Source organism: Chiloscyllium punctatum, chromosome 6 (assembly GCF_047496795.1).
Source record: "Chiloscyllium punctatum isolate Juve2018m chromosome 6, sChiPun1.3, whole genome shotgun sequence".
Lineage (NCBI taxonomy): Eukaryota > Metazoa > Chordata > Chondrichthyes > Orectolobiformes > Hemiscylliidae > Chiloscyllium > Chiloscyllium punctatum.
In genome coordinates, this window is record NC_092744.1 from 29,052,216 (window position 1) to 29,071,687 (window position 19,472).

Consider the following 19,472-nt stretch of genomic DNA (forward strand, 5'->3'; position numbering starts at 1 on the left):
CCTCTTCCTACTGCTCCCTCGACCATGACCCCACCCCCCATCCCCAAACCATCATCTCCCAGACGATACAGAACCTCATCACCTCAGGAGATCTCCCACCCACAGCTTCCAACCTCATAGTCCGGGAACCCCGCACTGCCCGGTTCTACCTCCTTCCCAAGATCCACAAGCCTGACCACCCTGGCCGACCCATTGTCTCAGCATGCTCCTGCCCCACTGAACTCATCTCTACCTACCTTGACACTGTCCTATCCCCCCTAGTCCAGGAACTCCCCACAGACGTTCGAGACACCACCCACGCCCTCCACCTCCTCCAAGACTTCCGTTTCCCTGGCCCCCAACGCCTTATCTTCACCATGGATATCCAATCCCTCTACACCTCCATTCGCCATGACCAGGGCCTCCAAGTCCTCCGTTTTTTCCTCTCCAGACGTCCCCAACAGTACCCTTCCACTGACACTCTCATTCGTTTGGCCGAACTGGTCCTCACCCTTAACAATTTCTCCTTTGAATCCTCCCACTTCCTCCAGACCAAAGGTGTAGCCATGGGCACACGTATGGGCCCCAGCTATGCCTGTCTCTTTGTTGGCTATGTAGAACAGTTGATCTTCCGTAATTACACCGGCACCACTCCCCACCTCTTCCTCCGCTACATTGATGACTGCATTGGCGCCACCTCGTGCTCCCGTGAGGAGGTTGAGCAATTCATCAACTTCACCAACACATTCCACCCTGACCTTAAATTTACCTGGACCATCTCTGACACCTCGCTCCCCTTCCTGGACCTCTCCATCTCCATTAGTGACGACCGACTTGACACTGACATTTTTTACAAACCCACTGACTCCCATAGCTACCTGGATTACACCTCTTCCCACCCTATCTCTTGCAAAAATGCCATCCCGTATTCCCAATTTCTCCGCCTCCGCCGTATCTGTTCCCAGGAGGACCAGTTCCACCATAGGACACACCAGATGGCCTCCTTCTTTAGAGACCGCAATTTCCCTTCCCACGTGGTTAAAGATGCCCTCCAACGCATCTCGTCCACATCCCGCACCTCCGCCCTCAGACCCCACCCCTCCAACCGTAACAAGGACAGAACGCCCCTGGTGCTCACCTTCCACCCTACCAACCTTCGCATCAACCAAATCATCCGTCGGCATTTCCGCCACCTCCAAAAAGACCCCACCACCAGGGATATATTTCCCTCCCCACCCCTTTCCGCCTTCCGCAAAGACCGTTCCCTCCGTGACTACCTGGTCAGGTCCACACCCCCCTACGACCCACCCTCCCATTCTGGCACTTTCCCCTGCCACCGCAGGAACTGTAAAACCTGTGCCCACACCTCCTCCCTCACCTCTATCCAAGGCCCTAAAGGAGCCTTCCACATCCATCAAAGTTTCACCTGCACATCCACCAATATCATTTATTGTATCCGTTGCTCCCGATGTGGTCTCCTCTACATTGGGGAGACTGGGCGCCTCCTAGCAGAGCGCTTTAGGGAACATCTCCGAGACACCCGCACCAATCAACCAAACCGCCCCGTGGCCCAACATTTCAACTCCCCCTCCCACTCTGCCGAGGACATGGAGGTCCTGGGCCTCCTTCACCGCCGCTCCCTCACCACCAGACGACTGGAGGAAGAACGCCTCATCTTCCGCCTCGGAACACTTCAACCCCAGGGCATCAATGTGGACTTCAACAGCTTCCTCATTTCCCCTTCCCCCACCTCATCCTAGTTTCAAACTTGCAGCTCAGTTACTAACTCCTTGACTTGTCCGACCTGCCTATCTTCTTTTCCACCTATTCACTCCACCCTCTCCTCCTTGACCTATCACCTTCATCTCCTCCCCCACTCACCCATTGTACTCTGTGCTACTCTCTCCCCACCCCCACCCTCCTCTAGCTTATCTCTCCATGCTTCAGGCTCACTGCCTTTATTCCTGATGAAGGGCTTTTGCCCGAAACGTTGATTTCGCTGCTCGTTGGATGCTGCCTGAACTGCTGTGCTCTTCCAGCACCACTAATCCAGAAAGATTTTGGTGTCCAGGTGCATAAAACCCTGAAAGTTGCCACCCAGTTTGATAGGGTTGTTAAAAAGGCAAAAGGTATGTTGGCATTTATTGGTAGGGGGATTAAGTTTCAGAGCCACATGGTTATGCTTCAGCTGTACAAGACACTGGTAAGGCTGCACCTGGAGTATTGCGAGCCATTCTGGTCACCGCTTTGTAGGAAGGATGTGGAAGGTTTGGAAAGGGTTCAGAGGAAATTTACGAGGATGTTGCCTGGTATGGAAGGAAGGTCTTACGAGGAAAGGCTGAGGGAACTGAGGCTGTTTTTGTTGGAGAGAAGGTTGAGATGTGACTTAATCAAGGCGTATTAGATAATCAGAGGCTTAGATAGGGTGGACAGTGAGAGCCTTTTTCTTCAGATAATGAAGGGGACATAGCTTTAAATTGAGGGTCGATAGATTTAGGACAGATATCAGGGATAGTTTCTTTACTTAGAATGACTTGCCTGCAACAGTAGTAGACTCACAAATGTTAAGGGCATTTAAATGGGCATTGGACATATATGGATAATAATGGAATTGTGTAGGTTAGATGGACATCGGATTAATTTCGCAGGTCAGTGCAACATCGAGGGCCAAAGGGCCTGTACTGTTCTGTAACATTCTATGTTCTATATTCTAAATGAAATGATGTGAGGCATTTGAGGGAAAATGCCTTCCCTTCTTATCCACAATTCACCGGGCACAGTGTCAATGGGTCAACACCATTGTTGCTCTTTTCAAGTTTCATTTTAGTCAGTGTAAACTAATATTTCATTCCTCCCCCCCCCCACCCCCCTCCCCCGATTTTAGTACTCTGAAATAAATCATAACTGATATTATGACACTCTTCAATATGTAAGATTTACTTCAATACAACACACTGATTTACATTATAGTTCTTCTTTGTAAAATGTTACAATATACCTCTACCTCATGTTCATCCTAATGTTCAGTGAGATATTCGGCAATTCTTGTTTTAACATTCTACATTATATTTCATGCACTGTTGATGACTCCTTTATTATAGACTCATACAGAATCATTCACCATTCATTTCTTCCTCAAACGTCCAGTATTTATCTAAATCATTAACATAGTTACAGCAATATTTATTGTCATTCATCCACTGTCTTAGTTCATATGTCTCTTAAAATATAGAATCTGCCAAAATAGATGTGCATCTTTAATGAGTGAAGATACCTTTTTCACAATGGCGACCTGTCCATCCAAGTCCACAAGAGCATGTCCCATCTTTTGGATTACAGATACCATCATTCTGACAGGCACACCTCTCCAAACAGCCTCGTCCGTGTTTTCCCTGTGGACACACTGAATCAAAACAACAGCACATTAAACAAGTCAATCAGCAACAATTGCTCTAAAGCTGTCTGAATTCAGTATCAGTCAGAATGTCATGCCTCATGTCCAATAGATGCCTACGTTATATCATCAGTGCAGAATTTGTTTCACCTCTTGCTAAATTTTAAAATTATTTTAGAGTTTTCGCAGTTTAAGTGAGCTCCTGTACTGGTGAGCATAAACCATCTCAAACCTAACATTGGTTGGTCAAATAAATTTAGATGGGAATTCAAGCAGGCACTCCTTTCACTAACGAACTGACAAATCTGAAGGCTCTGTTAATAATCTAAAGCACCTTAAGATAGCCCCTTTTTGAGTTTTTTCATGGTAAAATATTTGGGTGGCAAATGGAAGTTTTTCTGGCCTATTGACTTTTGTGTGATGTATCAAGTAGCAACTCAAAATGATCAAATTATCTGTTACGTGACTGCTCAACTATAAATAAATGAATCTGTGTTATGGGCCTTGCACAGTTTATGATCCATAGGTTTTGTAAATTGAATCTCACAATCTCTTCTCAATTCAGATATATCAAAAGCTACATTTGTATTGTGAATATGATTTGGTTTTTAGAATAAATCACTTAACTGTACCTTTCTGGCAGGTAGAGCCCATTGTACCAGGCCAACAGTGACACTTTCCTGTCACTGGGTCACATCGACCTTCTTCACCACATGGACAAAGCATCCTACAATCTTTCCCATAATAGCCTTCTGGACAAGCTACAAAAGCGAAATATTTGTTCTGGTAAATGTATGTTGTGAAATCTGAAATTCAATATTTAATAAGAACCAACAGAAGCATATTCACCCAAATATTTGAGAATAGACAGAATGAGCAGTTTTGTGCCTTTGGCTGACCCAATGCTTGAAACAACTGGATACATCCAGTAAGTCTCTTCTGGACTGGAGACTCAGTGGATCTCAGGTATGTTGCTAACTCTGTAGGACCATATTTGTGGTATGCAATGTTACCTAATAAGGTGCCTCACCAAGTCTTGAGTCGAGAAACACATACTCTTATTTGTACAATATTTTCAGATTTCATGACCCCCTTTGCAAATGAAATAAACTTGTGTTTATATTATTGCCTTCAAAACTTTAGGATATTTGAAGTACCCCACAGCCAATTAAGTACTTCCAAATATGTTGTCACTGTTGTAATGTGGACAAATACAGCTGCCCAATTGTGAACACCACAGTTTCCCAAACAGTTAATTTGTTTTTAGTGATATTGATTGGGGAATATATTTATTTGCCAGGGCACTGTAAGCACTCACGTGCTGTTTGTTAAACAGTGTCATATGATCATTAAAGCCTACCAGATAGGAGTGGTTAATTTTTTAAGGATTTTGTGAAGATTTGTAGCTTGGGTGTGGATGCAGTTGTTGGTTTGCTCACTGAGCTGGCAGGTTGTCATGCAAACGTTTTCTCACTGTGCTAGGTAATATCTTTAATGCGACTTCTATGAAGCGTTGTTATTCTACTCGACTTGATATTTATATGATCCCATCTGTTAAGGTGGGTGTTGTCATTTTCAGTTTTGTTCTGCAGTGGTTTGTATATGGGGTCAATTTCAACATACTTGCTGATGGCATTCCAAGTTGAAGCCAGGCCCCTATGAATTCCCATGCATGTCTCTGGTTAGCTTGTCCTTGGATGGTTGCATTCTCCCAGTCAAATTGATGGCCCTCCTTTCTGCGTATATTGAGATGAGAGAGAGTAGTTTTGCTACTAGTTGGTGTTTGAGTATCTGGATTGATAGTTTTCTTCTGGTCTGACTGATGTAGTGTTTATGGAAGTTGTCACATAGGATTTTGTATATTATGTTGGCCCTCCATGTTGTGGGTATGGTGTCTTTTATCCTTGTGTGTAATTGGCATAGTGTGGCTGTGGGGTGGTGTGCTACCATGATTCCTAGTGGTTGTAGGAGTCTGGCCTTTCTTATCTGGTCTTATCTGGGTAGGGTGACCAATGTATTAGGGCATACAGTGACCTCTTGGGATTGTCTGTCTGATAGGTAGTGTGGAGGATTCAACTGAGGCATTCAAGTGTGCAATGGATGATTATATGAATAAAAATAACATTTAAGGGTATGAGGTGGGGAAAAGGCATGAGCTTGGCATGAGGTAATGTTGCTCATTTAACAAGCCAGTTCAGGCATGATGGGGCAATGGCTTCCTGCTGTGCAGTAACACTTCTGTGATTGTATAAATTGATCTGTGTATACAGAGCACTTTGAGGATATGTAGGGCTTTGAAAAGAATTTCAAACTGGTTACAATGAACAGAAACTAAAAACCGATACCTTCTGAATACTTTCTTGAAACAGAACTTCAGTCATTTTACAACAATCAACAAACTACTGCACAAGGATTGGAGAGGGCTACAGTACAAAACTACATATCAACAAACTACATATCATTTGCATCACTTATGTGAAACAAAGTCAAACCTCAGATGAAAACATTTCATTCTTCCTCCTACAATGTCAGCAACCTCATGCTTCCTCAAAATGGGAAGCAATGATGGACGAACTTATAAAGCCATACCATCAGTTTTTTTTTACAGACCAATCCCAAATAACATGCCTTGAACGAATTCGGCACTATTCTTCAGAAGTTCAGGTTATAGTGTATTGTAGGTACAATATATAGAGAAAGAAAAGTTCGCCGAACAGCCAATATTAACAAACTGGAAGCTACCTGATTAAAAATAGGAAGTTCACATGAATATTTTCGTATTTTCATCACAGTGTGATTAATTTCATAAATAGCTATAGTATTAAATTTCTGTCTTACTATGCTCTCACCAGTGATTCCCTTTGGAAGGTTTGGACAAGGGTGACTTACTGATTGTGCAGTCAGCTCCGATAAAACCAGGAGGACAACTACAGGTTCCAGTTACAGTGTCGCATTGTCCCTCGTTCTGACATTTGCACCTCCTTTTACAGTAGGGTCCATAGGTTCCCTCTGGACATTCTGAAAGGCAAATCTACTCTCTTACTGAACAGGACCAAAAGACTATTACAGCTCAGAAACATATACAAATCATAGGTAAGCAACAATACATATCTAATAATGAAGGTGAGAAACAAATAACTTTAGAATCAATTGAAGTTGTTGAATGGAAGAGAACTCCAGTAATTTTGCAACATAGCATTTATAAAATTTTGAAAAAAATTCTGTCTAAAGAAACTGACAGATATCTTCCAACTAGAAAGACATCAATGAAAGTCAATGAATACATACGGAGGTCACAGCGTTTCCCATAATAACCAGGTAAACATGTACATTTCCCAGTGACAGGGTGGCACTCCTCATTCACTCCTGAACACTGGCACACCTGGTTGCAGTTCTGTCCATAGGTACCTGGTGAGCAATCTGGAAGGGAGAAGATATCAGGAAATGAAAAATGTTTTTCACAATACCAGCACTAGTACCAGCCCAAGAAACAATTCCAGCTAGTGTGATATTGAACAGCTCATGTCTGACTCAGAAGTGTCACCATCCTGTATGCATTGATGTAGAAACATAGCAAATAGGAGTGGGATGAGGTCATTCAGCCCCTCAACCTATTCCACCATTTAATATGATCATAGATGATCATCCAATTCGCTACCCTGATCCTTCTTTCTCCCCATTCTCTTTGGTTGCTTTAGCCTTACGAATTCCTAATTCCTCTAACTCTTCTTGAAAACATTTAGTACTTTTTGTGCCACAGGCTCACCACTCTCTTGTCCTATCCTGTATCCTTAGACAGAGGCTCCTGGTCCTGAGCTGCATGATCATCAGAAACATCCTCCCTGAGTTTACCCTGTCTACTCCTGTTAAAATTTCATAGGCTTCTATGCAATCTCCCTAATTCTTTGAAACTCAAGGTGAATTAAATACTAACCAATCCAGTCTCTTTAAATGACAGTGCGGCCACCCCACGAATTGATCTGGTAAACAGTCATTGCACTCCCTCCACATCCAGAGTATCCTTCCTCCAATAAGGAAACCAAAACTGCACACAAAACTCCAGATGTGATTTCACCAAGGCCCTGTACAATTGCAGCAAGACATCTCAGCTCCTGTACTCCTATCCTCTCACTAAAAAGACCAACACATCATATACCCTCTTCATTACCTGCTGCAATTGCCTGGTCTCAATGACTGGTATTCAAGGCCACCCAGTTCCAATTGCATATCCCCTTTTCCTGATCAATTGTCTTTCAGATAATAATCTGCCTGACTGATTTTGTAAGTAATGTGGATAATCTCACATTTATCTACATTATACTGCATCTACCATGCATTTACTCACTCACTCAACTTGTTTAAATGACAGTGAAGCATCTCTGCATCCTCCTCCCAACTAGCTTTGTCTTCTATGCAAACTTAGAAATATTGTATTTAGTTTCCTCATCTAAATTATTAACATATATTGTGAATAGTTGGGATCCTAGCACTGATTCCTGTGGTACCCCACTACTTACTGGCTGCCACTCAGAAAATAGCTCATTGTTTGTATTTTGTTCCTGTTTGCCAAGCAATTCTCTATCCATGTCACTCCCTGCAATCACATACTCTTTCATTTTACAGGTGGGACCTTAGCAAAAGATTTTTGAAAACTTAAGTCAAACATAGAACATAGAACAATACAGCGCAGAACAGGACCTTCGGCCCTCGATGTTGCGCCGACCTGTGAACTATGCTCGTCCCCCTACACTATGCCATCATCATCCATGTGCTTATCTAAGGATTGTTTAAATCTCCTTAATGTGGCTGAGTTGACTACATTAGCAGGAGGGCATCCAGCCACATGAGGGAGATTCACATTCAAAGATGCTTCACATTCACTGGCTCCCCCTTATCCACTCTAATATGTGCTTCCTGGAAAAAGTTCCAGTCTTTTCTAAACCCATGTTGACTCTGTCCAACACTGTCACTGCTCCAGAGTCTATTGAATCTTGAAACATGACCAACAGTGCATTTATGATTCCTAGGGCCACTTACTTAAGTGCTCTAGGATGCAGATTACCAGGCCTTGGGTCTTGTCAGCCTTTAATCCCATCAATTTTCCCAACATCATTTTCCCTGCTACTACTGATTTCCTTTAGTTCCTCCCTTTCACTAGACCCTGTGTGTTCCCCAACATTTCTGGGACATTATTTGAATTCCCTTTGTGAAGACAGAAGTAAAATATGTATTTAATTGGTCTGCATCTCTTTGACCCCATTCTAACATCCCCTGTTTCTGACTGTAAAGTACCTACGTTTGTCTTGATTAATCTTTTTCTTTTCACGTACGTTTAGAAGTTTTTACAATCAGTCTACATGTTCCCCGCAAGTTTACTCTCATACTCTGTTTTTCCACTCTTCATCAATTCTGTTGTCCTCCTTTGCTGATATCTAAACTGCTCCCAATCCTCAGCTCTGCAATTATATTTGGCCAATATGCACGCCCTTTTCTTGGATTAATTGCAATCCTTAGCCTCCTTTGTTAGCCCTGGTCGGACCATCTTTACAGTTTTAGTTTGCACCAGACAGAAATGAACAATTGTCATTCTTCCATGAGCTCTTAAAATGTTTGCCATTTTCTGTCTGCTAGCATCCTTTTAAAGAATGTTCCCCAACTTATTACAGCCAGATCACACCTCATAGCAACGTAGCTTCCTTTGTTTAGTTTCAGAACTCTAGTCACAGAATCAACTACCTCACTCTCCATCTTAATGAAGAATTTTACCATATTATGGTCATTCTTCCCTAAAAGGCCTAGCAGAGCTAAATTGCCATTTTTTCCTTCTCATAACACAACACCCAGTCTAGAATGGCCTGTTTTCTGATCAACTACTGATCCACAAAACTATCTCATACACACTCCAGAAATTCATCCTCTATTGTTACTGATTTGATTTGCCCCATCTATATGCAGATTAAAGTCACCCATAATTACAGCTGTAGCTTTATTGCTTGTGTCTTCAACTTTCTGTTTAATGCCTTCTCCAATGTTACAGCTACTAGGTAAAAACAAGGGCTGCAGATGCTGGAAACCAGATTCTAGATTAAAGTGGTGCTGGAAAAGCACAGCAGTTCAAGCAGCATCCGAGGAGCAGGAAAATCGACATTTCAGGAAGGGCTTTTACCTGAAACATCGATTTTCCTGCTCCTCGGATGCTGCCTGAACTGCTGTGCTTTTTCAGCACCATTCTAATCTAGAATGTTACAGCTACTGTTTGGGGGTCTATTTCCAGCCTTCACAATTGCTTTGTGCCTCTTCTTGTGTCCGGACTCTACCCACACAGATTCCACTTCACCAGAACTGATATCCTTCCTCCAAATGTTGCCTTAATGTCCTTTTTAACCAGAAATGCTATCCCATCTTCTTTTCCTCTTTGTGCTTCTTAAAAATTGAATACCTTTGGATATTCAGTTCCCATCCATGGTCACCCTGCAGCCATATCTCAGGAATCCTAACTATATCATACCTGTCTATTTTGCGAGAAATATATTGTAGTGCTCTTACACATTAAGACACAAGGCTTTAAGGATTGCCTTTTAGTGTTCTTAACCACATTCACATTAATTTACACTGTGACCCTGTTTGATTCTTACCCTTGAACTTTGTGCCTGGAACTTTACAAATTTCCCATTCTGTCTTGTTTTTGCCTTTGTTTCCCCTCTCTTCTGTCTCCCTTTATGGGTTCTCATCCTCTACCATTTTAGTTTAATCCTTTCCCAATTGCTTTACTGAAAACACCCCTTATAATACACACAAGATGAAAGAGAAGAGTTCAGTTTTTGAATCATAGAATCCTTATGGTGTGGAAGCAGGCCAATCAGCTGATTGATTCCACTTTGAACCTCCAAAGAGCATTCCACCTAGACCCACCCCATCCAGTAACCTTGCATTTACTATGGCTAGTCCACCTAGTGTGCACATCCCTGGACACTGGGCAATTTACCATGTTCAATCCACCTAACCTGCACATTTTTGGATTATGGGAGGAAACTGGAGCACCCGGAGGAAAACCACTCAGGCATGCAGAGAACTCCACACAGACAATCACCCAAGGCTGGAATCAACCCCAGGTCCCTGTGAGGCAACAGTGCTAACCACTGAGCCACTGTGCCACCAAATAGTCCTGATCAGTACTAATTATCAAGCCTATTGCATTTTCATCAAGGTTGGATATGAGTCAAAGATTCTCTACATAGTAACTAGCCATGATTATGCTAAGATTATTTAAATATACTCAGAGACTAGTGATTTTTGAGAAGAGTTGTAGCTCAGGTTGATGGTAAGTATGTAAGTTAGCTCACTGACTTCCAGCTAATTTACGTATTTATACTCAGATATTCTAATCTCCAGTGTGTGGGGAAATACATAGCTGGGCTGGGATCCCAAAACCCATTTGTGACATAGCTGTCTCTTCATAGCAAGCAAAGACTGGGTGGAGGTGAATTCAATAAAGGAATGCCAATTGTTGATTATTATTATTATTTCGTAAGATATATAAAATCACTTAACATGAATTCAAGGACACAATCTGCACTCCAACACCAATTGAGTTTGGAAAACTTTAAAATTCAGCTATGGATCTGCACTGATGATACCCGAATAGATTTGACAAGAGCAGTAAATATTTATTTTGAGCTCAGTAGCATGAAGACAGTGAATGTAAGTTTGGTATAAAGTTAAAGTTTACATCCAGAGAAATTAGCAAAGTAGAGCCACGAAGGTGTGAACAATACTGCGTGACCATTTCATTTTGTATTCATTTTCATTTCGTAATCCCTTCTTTTAACATTGAAACAAGAAACACAAGCCTTTCCTCAGCCTGATGCAAATTGGGGCAGGTAGGGGTAGGAGTAAAATTTCAGTTTAGTCAGTGGTGTAAAACAGGTGGTTTTCGATCAGTGCCCAGTTACACACAATTGGTGATAATCAATCCCATTGTAGTCAATGAAATTAAAGGCCAGACACTGCATAAGTGTTCTGCTTTCTTTCATTTCATGATTTAATACACTTGTATAATATCAACCTGTAATTTGCCTCATACAAATGAAAAATATATGAATCTTTTCATTCTTCATGTTTATATTTTCATGCATTAGGTAGAATCCTGGTGAAATATTCAACATGGAGAAGATTGGAAACATTTCTGTAATATTTTATATTATTTTTGCATCTGGATGACTACATTGTAACTTCTCTAAAGGCTCAATGTTGTTGTTATTTTTTGGAACCCAAAACTACAGTGAAGTTTGGTCATTGACGTCTTACTGCCTGGCAAGTTTACTTTCATCCAAATAGCAATTCCTTGGCTTGGAAATGGATGATGTGGATGTGCCAGTATTGAACTGAGGTAGATAAAAAGGTTGTAGTCCAATTGGTTTATTTGAAACCATAAACTTTCGGTGGACTTCACCTGATGAAGGAGCAGTGCCCTGAAAGCTTGTGACTTCAAACATGTTGGACTGTAATCTGGTATCATGTGATTTCTGACTTTGGAAATGGGTAAGAATTTCTTTTCGAATGCTTCAGAAACACAACAATTAATTTTGATATTAAGCAAGAACAAATGTATATATTTGTTTACTTCCATAACTCTAATGTTAACTGGGAGCCACATGCTGTAACTTAACATACATCTTTATTATTAGACAGAGAAAACTGACATAGCCGATTTCAATCGGCAAAGCATATCATCAACTTCCTTAAGTATCAAATAAATACGCCCTTGTTCAAGAAGTTACACTTGGAACATTTACTGCCTCCTTACTTTCTTCACAACCATTGCCAGTGAATCCAGCAGGACATCCACATTCCCCAGTCACATGGTTACATGCAATGCCAGGGTGGCACTTACAGCTCTGGCCACAGTTCTCTCCATAGTAACCAGGCAAACAAGCTACAAGAGAAAGAAAGCAAGAAGTATCAGACTCTAAATCAATTTTTTTGTAATATATATTAATAGGTGTTTTAATGATCTCGACATGAGAGACATTGCATTGGAAAGTTGAATAATTTATTTTCAAGCCAATAACTCCCACCAGTCAGCTAAGACATAGTTAAATGAAGAGTAAGTCTTGCCAAATCCAGAAAATCACCCTTCCTGAAGTTTCTCTTTTGGGACTGCATCACAGTGCTTTGATGAGCCTGTTTAAAGTTCTAACCTGCATTGAATAATATACTAAGTGTGCGTATAAAGATATTGAGGTTTTCAGATTTCAAATTAAGCCACTGATAAGGCAACAGTATCAAGAGCAGTCCTTTCTAAACGAAACTTAAATGGATCTAAACCGGTGCAAAAGAAATGCAAAGGTAGATTTAAGAAACGCAACAGTGGTTTCTACAAGTTGGAGTTTTCACTGCACTCACAATTTTCTATCTTATGACGTGAATGAATGGAAAATAATGCAAGGTGTGCACTGGCCCATGTGCCTAAAACTCATGAAATGCACAGGCCTTCTTTACACTTTGAGCCAGTCGAACTGACTCACAAAGTGTAGCCTATAAGGGGACATTACAGAGTTTTTTGGGCTTCGATGCCAGGGCTAGCAGGTTACATTTGGCCTTGGGACTGCAGTTCAAACATTTTCCATTTTCGAAGTAACCAACCTGTGGGCACTAAGTGAAAATACTAATTGTAGGTGTATGGATCCCATTTAGCTTCAAGATAGAGAATATCTTTCTTCAAGTAGCCTGAAATGGATTAAAACTTGTCTTTCAGAAATGAAGCACAAGTGCCTTAGACCTCAGCATCATCCAAGCATGAAAAGCATTGGTCACATAGAGACACAACTCTGCTTAGTCTTTCCTCACCTTACTGAGGTTCAAACGATTTAATCTAAATATGTATAAAACAATAATAAAATGATGGTATTTATTTATAAAATCATGCACCACCAATTCACACTTATCCAGTACCTGTATGTACCTAAATGTACCTGTTACATCTAGCATCTTGTCAACTAAAACTGACATTACAGCATCTTATTATTTTGTCCTATTTCACACCAAAGTGCAAGCCTGTTATATCTCTGGAATACAGAGGTCTACAATTGATTAACTTCAGGCACCCAGCAGAAGAAAGATTGAGAATTTAGACACATGCTACCATTATTTCCCAACCACTTATAGGAGCATTGTGATTACAACAAGCCATCTAAATTGCAAGTGCATTCCAATTAATTAAGTGTTCAAATGACTTAGTTGTCAGAAAGAGAGTGGATACTACAATTTACAGAATAGGAATTACAGGTCACAGTCAATGCTTTAACCATTGAGAAAGTACTTTGTATGAAGTGGAGGGAAAAACTATTAATGCCCAAAAGGGCACAGGAGGTCAACATGTGGGGCACATACCTGTGATTTCTGCAAGAAGGAAGCACTGGACTTGAAAAAGGTGGAAAGCTAAACACTGATAAAGCACAGATAAATGCAACCCATAAGGAAACTGCCATGCATAAGGATAAGCAATGACAAACTAAGAAATGTATCTGCATTAACTAAGTTTGCTTGCAAATGTTAGTACATATGTTTTAATCAAGGGGAAATAATATCAAAATAGTCACTAGGTTGTATAGAACTTGAGTACTGTTTAAAAACGAGGCTGTACATCCCAAGGAATGGTGGATCATATCAAACAGCATATCCCTTTGACTTCAACAAGCAAGGTACAGAGCATATTCCAACCAGCCTGTGCTTGCAAAACTCACAGTGGTGTCCAATGTAAGATTAGATTCTGTTATTGGGCAAGATATCCTGGATAATTCTCAGTATGCAAATAATTATGTTGACAACTAATTTAATATTATCAGTCGTGCTGTAAGTATGACACACTTGTAAGTACTGGAAACTACATATATGAATAGATATGGCTATCTTCTTTCCAGTTAGAATATACCTGCACTGTGTCTGCTTCAATTCAACAAAATAGGTTACAAACATTCACTGGTTTGTTTTTGTGGGCAACGAGCTGACCAATCATTCAGTCTTCCTGATTTGCAATTTAAACAAAGCCTGGCAGTGAATTGTCAGTTATTATTCATTGGTGCATTTTCCATGACAATGCCTCTTCCAAACAGCGTGCACTTGGCAACCAAACAGCAACCTTCTCTCAAGCACATTAATTTTGGCTTTCCCCTTGAATTGGCATTCTTGTGAATTGTCCTGATGAGTGTAAGATGAAAACTTGGACAACACATAATCTAATTAAAAGGCTTATAAAAGGATTTAAGAAGAAACCATAATAATGAATTGTGGAAGACTGAAGATTCTAATTCTTCCAACATAAAGCTGACTGTTGCAGTGCACATAGTTCTCAAACATTCTCCTATTCAGCAAATAAGGTGTGCATCACAGTATATCTAAAATGTGCAGTAAAACAGTATTTGTTATTCATTTTTTTATCGCATTGCAGATTAGGGTTACTTTCATATGGTAGAGCACAAAGTATGGATAGTCAGGTTTAGTAGTAATGCATGAATATTCTATGCATCAAAGTACATTTAATATAAATCAAATATATACATTTAATCATTCCATTCACTCCATGTCCTACACATTCTCTTGTTTATTTTAAATCTTGACTAAAAATGTCATGACTGACTCTTGCACTTAATGGATCCCTGGATTTTCACTTACGTTTCTCACATCTCTTCCCCCTCCAACCTCGGTTACATCGACAAGCTCCAGACTCATGGTGACAGGAAATGGCATTTTCACAGTCGCATCTCTCTCCACAATGCAGTCCATAATATCCACTTGGGCAACCTTAAAAGGCAAACCAGACACTTAAATAAACAGCTGTTCATTATACAGTGAAAAAGTGACAGTTCAGTGAAAGTCTCAACATCTTACACTCACTCATCAAGGACTGAACATTTGCTGCAGGTGCAGAAAAGAAGTATCATGTTCATGATGTCATATCTTCAAAAGTGTTCTTTTGACATATTCATCTAAGTGTTACGATGCAGAAAGTGGCCAATCAGCCTGTCGTTCCTGCACTGGCTTGTTAAACAAGCATCATTACATATTGCCAAGCTCTTTTCCCTTCCTTGTATATTATTCTTATTCATGTAATCATCCATTACCCTCTCAAATGTCTGAATGGAACCTACCTCCACCCCATTTCCAGGCAGTGCATTCCATACCCGAATAACTTACTGAGTGAACAAGTGTTTTCTCATATCACCCTTGCCTTTTTTGTAAATCACTTTAAATCTATGCTCTCTCATTCTTGCTCCATTTACAAGTGGAATAGTTTCTGCATATCTCCTCTATCCAGCCCAATCAAGATTTTGAAAACCTCTATCAAATCTGCTCTTAACCTTAAGACTATAATTCACATGAGCAGAAGTAGGTGATTCAGCCCATTGAGTCTGCTCCCTTATTCAATGAGATCATGGTTGATCTGATAAATATTAACTCCACTTTCCTGCCTTTTCCCCTTAAACCTTGATACTGATGAAAAAACTATCTCAGCCTTGAATATCCTACATGATCCAGCCTCAAAAGCCCCTTAAGAAAAAAGAATCCCACAAATTCATCTCAGAGAAGAAATTCATCCTAATCTTAGTTTTAAATGGGTGACCCACAATACTGAGATATCCCCTCTGGCTCGGGTTTCCCCTCAAGGGGATCAACCTCTCTGCATCTACCCTGCCAAGCCCAATAATAATCTTGTATGATTCAATAAAGTCATCTCTTGTTCTTCAAATTCCAACGAATATAGGTCCATCCTACTCAACGCCTCACACAAGACAGTCCTACCATATCCAGTGTGAGGGTAGTGAACCTTCTATGAATGCCAATATATCTTTCCTTAGATAAAGGGCCCAAAACTGTTTACAGAATTCCAACTACGATCTGACAGTGCCCTGTTTAGCTTGGCAAAACCTTCCTACTTTTATACTCTATTCCCTTTGAAATAAAGGGCAACATTCCATTTGCCTTCACAATTATCCACTAAACATGGCTGCTATGTTTTTGTGATTTATGCATGAGGACTACCAAATCCCTCTGTGCTGTAGCTTTTTGCATTCTTCATTTAAGTAATATTCAGCTTCTCTATTCTTCTTGGCAAAGTGTATAACCTCACATTTTCCCACATTATGTTCCATCTGCATTATTGTGTGCAGTTTTGGTCGCCATACTATAGGAAGGATGTGGAGGCACTGGAACGGGTGCAGAGGAAGTTTACCAGGATGTTGCCTGGTATGGTAGGAAGATCCTATGAGGAAAGGCTGAGGCACTTGGGATTGTTTTCATTGGAGAAAAGAAGGTTTAGGGGTGACTTGATAGAGGTGTACAAGATGATTAGGGGGTTAGATAGGGTTGACAGTGAGAACCTTTTTCCACGTATGGAGTCAGCTATTACAAGGGGGCATAGCTTTAAATTAAGGGGGGGTAGATATAGGACTGATGTTAGGGGTAGGTTCTTCACTCAGCGAGTCGTAAGTTCATGGAATGCCCTGCCAGTAGCAGTAGTGGACTCTCCCTCTTTATGGGTATTTAAGCGGGCATTGGATAGGTATATGGAGGATAGTGGGTTAGTGTAGGTTAGGTGGGCTTTGATCGGCGCAACATCGAGGGCCGAAGGGCCTGTACTGCGCTGTATTCTTCTATGTTCTATGTTCTATGCCAAGCTTTTGACAACTCACTTAACTTGTCTATATCTGCAGAATCTTTGTATCATCTGCACCATTTGCCTTCCACATCAATTTGTCATCCACAAACTCGACTATTGAACATTCTGTGATATTGTAAATGTCAAAACTTGAATAACTGTTTACAACACTTCCAAGTTTTGTGTCATCTTCAAACATTGAAACTGTCCCCTGCACACCAAAATCAAGATCATTAATATGTATCAGGAAATGCAAGAGTCCCAGTCTTGAATCCACTACAAACCTTTCACCCATCCCAAAACTACCCATTCACTATTATTCTCTGTTTCTTTCACTCAGCCAATTTTGTATCCACACTGTTACTAACCCTTTTATTCCATGACTTGTAACGTACCACACAAGTCTTTTATACAACACTGTATCAAATGCCTTCTGGAAATCCATGCATATTACATCAACAGCATTCTCTCTAGAGCCTTTGTTACCTCTTATAAAAACTCCAGAAAGTTAGTCAAACACAATTTCTCTTTTAGGAATCCATGCTGAATCCTCCTAATCAAACCATCTCTTTCCCTGCAACATCTAATTCTTACCAAATAATTGTCTCTGGAAACTTCCCACCACTGAAGTTTTATTGCTAACACTCAAATGTTTGAGGCAGAAATTACATAGGAATATAGGAATTGGGAGCAGGATTAAGCCATCTGGACCCTTCAGTAATTTCATGATTGATGTGGTTACGGTCTGAACTCCACTTTCCTGTCCGCATTCCACAACCACTGACCCTTATCTATAAAATTTGTATCTAACATAGACTTGAATAAACATAAAAACCCAGCCTACACTACAATAACTCAGAGGAAAAGAATCCCCCACATTGCTGTCTTTAAAGGGAGACTTCTGATTAAAACATATCCCCTCCATTCAAGCTCCCTCACAAGAAGAAATAGTCTCCTAGTATCCCTTGTAATAAGCCCCCTTAAACTCTTCTAAATTCCAATTACGTCACCTCTCATTTTTTTGAACTTTAAAGATACAGGATTAATCTGTTCAGCTTTTCTTCATAAGATGCACCTTTCATCTCAGGAAGGAGTAAAGTGAATGCGTCTAAAGAAATTATATCTTTCATCAGAAGAGGAAACAAAAACTGTTCACAATATGACCACATATTGACCACAAACACCCTGTACAGCTGCAGTACAACTTTTCCACTTGCAATAAATGACAACATTATATTTTCTGTCCGAATGCCTTGCTGTTCCTCCATGATAACTCAATCTGATTCATATGCAAAGGCACCTAGATCCCTCTGTACCACCAAGTTTAGTGACCTCCCTCCACTTAAATAGCATACTGCTTTTCTATTCTTCTTTCCAAAGTGGAAAAGTTTACATATACTGACAACTCAAACTGTCAAATTCTTCATCACTCAACTTAACCTGACTATATCCCTTTGAAGATTTTTTACACCCCCTTGAGACCTTACTTTCCTACACATCTGGGTGTCATCAGCAAGTTTAGCTATTATCATTTGGGCCCCTTACCCAAGTCATTCATATAAATTACAAATACTGAATGATCCAACAATTACCTGTAACATTTCACTAGGTACAGCTCGCCAACATGAACAATAATTGGTCTCTACCCTCTGCTCTCTGTTAGTTGATCTAATACATTACCTGCTACATCATGTGCTTTCATCGTGTTTGTTAACCTTTCAGGAGGCACCTTATCAAATGCTTCATGAAAAATCAAAATATACCACATGTACCAGTTCCCCTGTAACCACCATGAATGTTAATTCTCCAAAATTCTTGCATAGATTAATTCAGCATGATTTCCCTTTCACATATTGGCTCAGCCTGATCACATTGTGATTCTCTAAATGTTCCTTAATAATGGATTCTTGAACCTTCCCTGTGATATTTGTTTAAGGTCATTCTTTTCTGCCTCCCTGCTCCATTTTTCTCTTGAATAAAGATCTTACACTTGCCATTTTCCTGTCCAAGAATCCAACTATTCCTGAGTCTAATTTCACCTATTGAAAATGATAAAATTTTAATTCAATAAAATATGGGCTTAAAAATCATGTAACAATGTCCAGGAAAGGAAATCTACCATCTTTACCTGGTCTAGCCCATGTGAGATTTCAAACGCATAATATGATCTTAACTGCCTTCTGAAATGGTCGAGCAAATGGTTGAGCAAACCTTTGGTTGCGTCAAACCACTATAAAGACTAAGCAAAAAAGGAAAACTAGACAGACCACTCAGCATCAACAATCACAGCTCGGTCAGCCCTGCTGTTCTGCACATGAGTATCTGGGAACCTATGCCAAAACTGCAGACTACTAAAGCAAGAGCCTGACACACTCAAGGAACCAAACTTTGCTGACAATATCCCAGAGTCAGCCTGCTATCCCTGGGTGTGTCGTGTCCCAT

The 19,472-nt window shown here is 40.5% G+C and overlaps 1 protein-coding gene across 1 annotated transcript in view; it reads right to left on the reverse strand.

Moving 5' to 3' along the window:
• Positions 1-19,472, reverse strand: part of LOC140478814 (uncharacterized) — a 309,839-nt gene that overhangs the window by 12,192 nt on the left and 278,175 nt on the right. Inside the window, exons 28-33 of the mRNA XM_072572218.1 lie at positions 15,047-15,175; positions 12,180-12,308; positions 6,662-6,793; positions 6,263-6,391; positions 4,006-4,134; positions 3,254-3,382 (exon numbers count right to left, since the gene is read on the reverse strand). Of these exons, the coding sequence (XP_072428319.1) occupies positions 3,254-3,382; positions 4,006-4,134; positions 6,263-6,391; positions 6,662-6,793; positions 12,180-12,308; positions 15,047-15,175 (777 nt within the window). The remainder of the gene's footprint in view (positions 1-3,253; positions 3,383-4,005; positions 4,135-6,262; positions 6,392-6,661; positions 6,794-12,179; positions 12,309-15,046; positions 15,176-19,472) is intronic.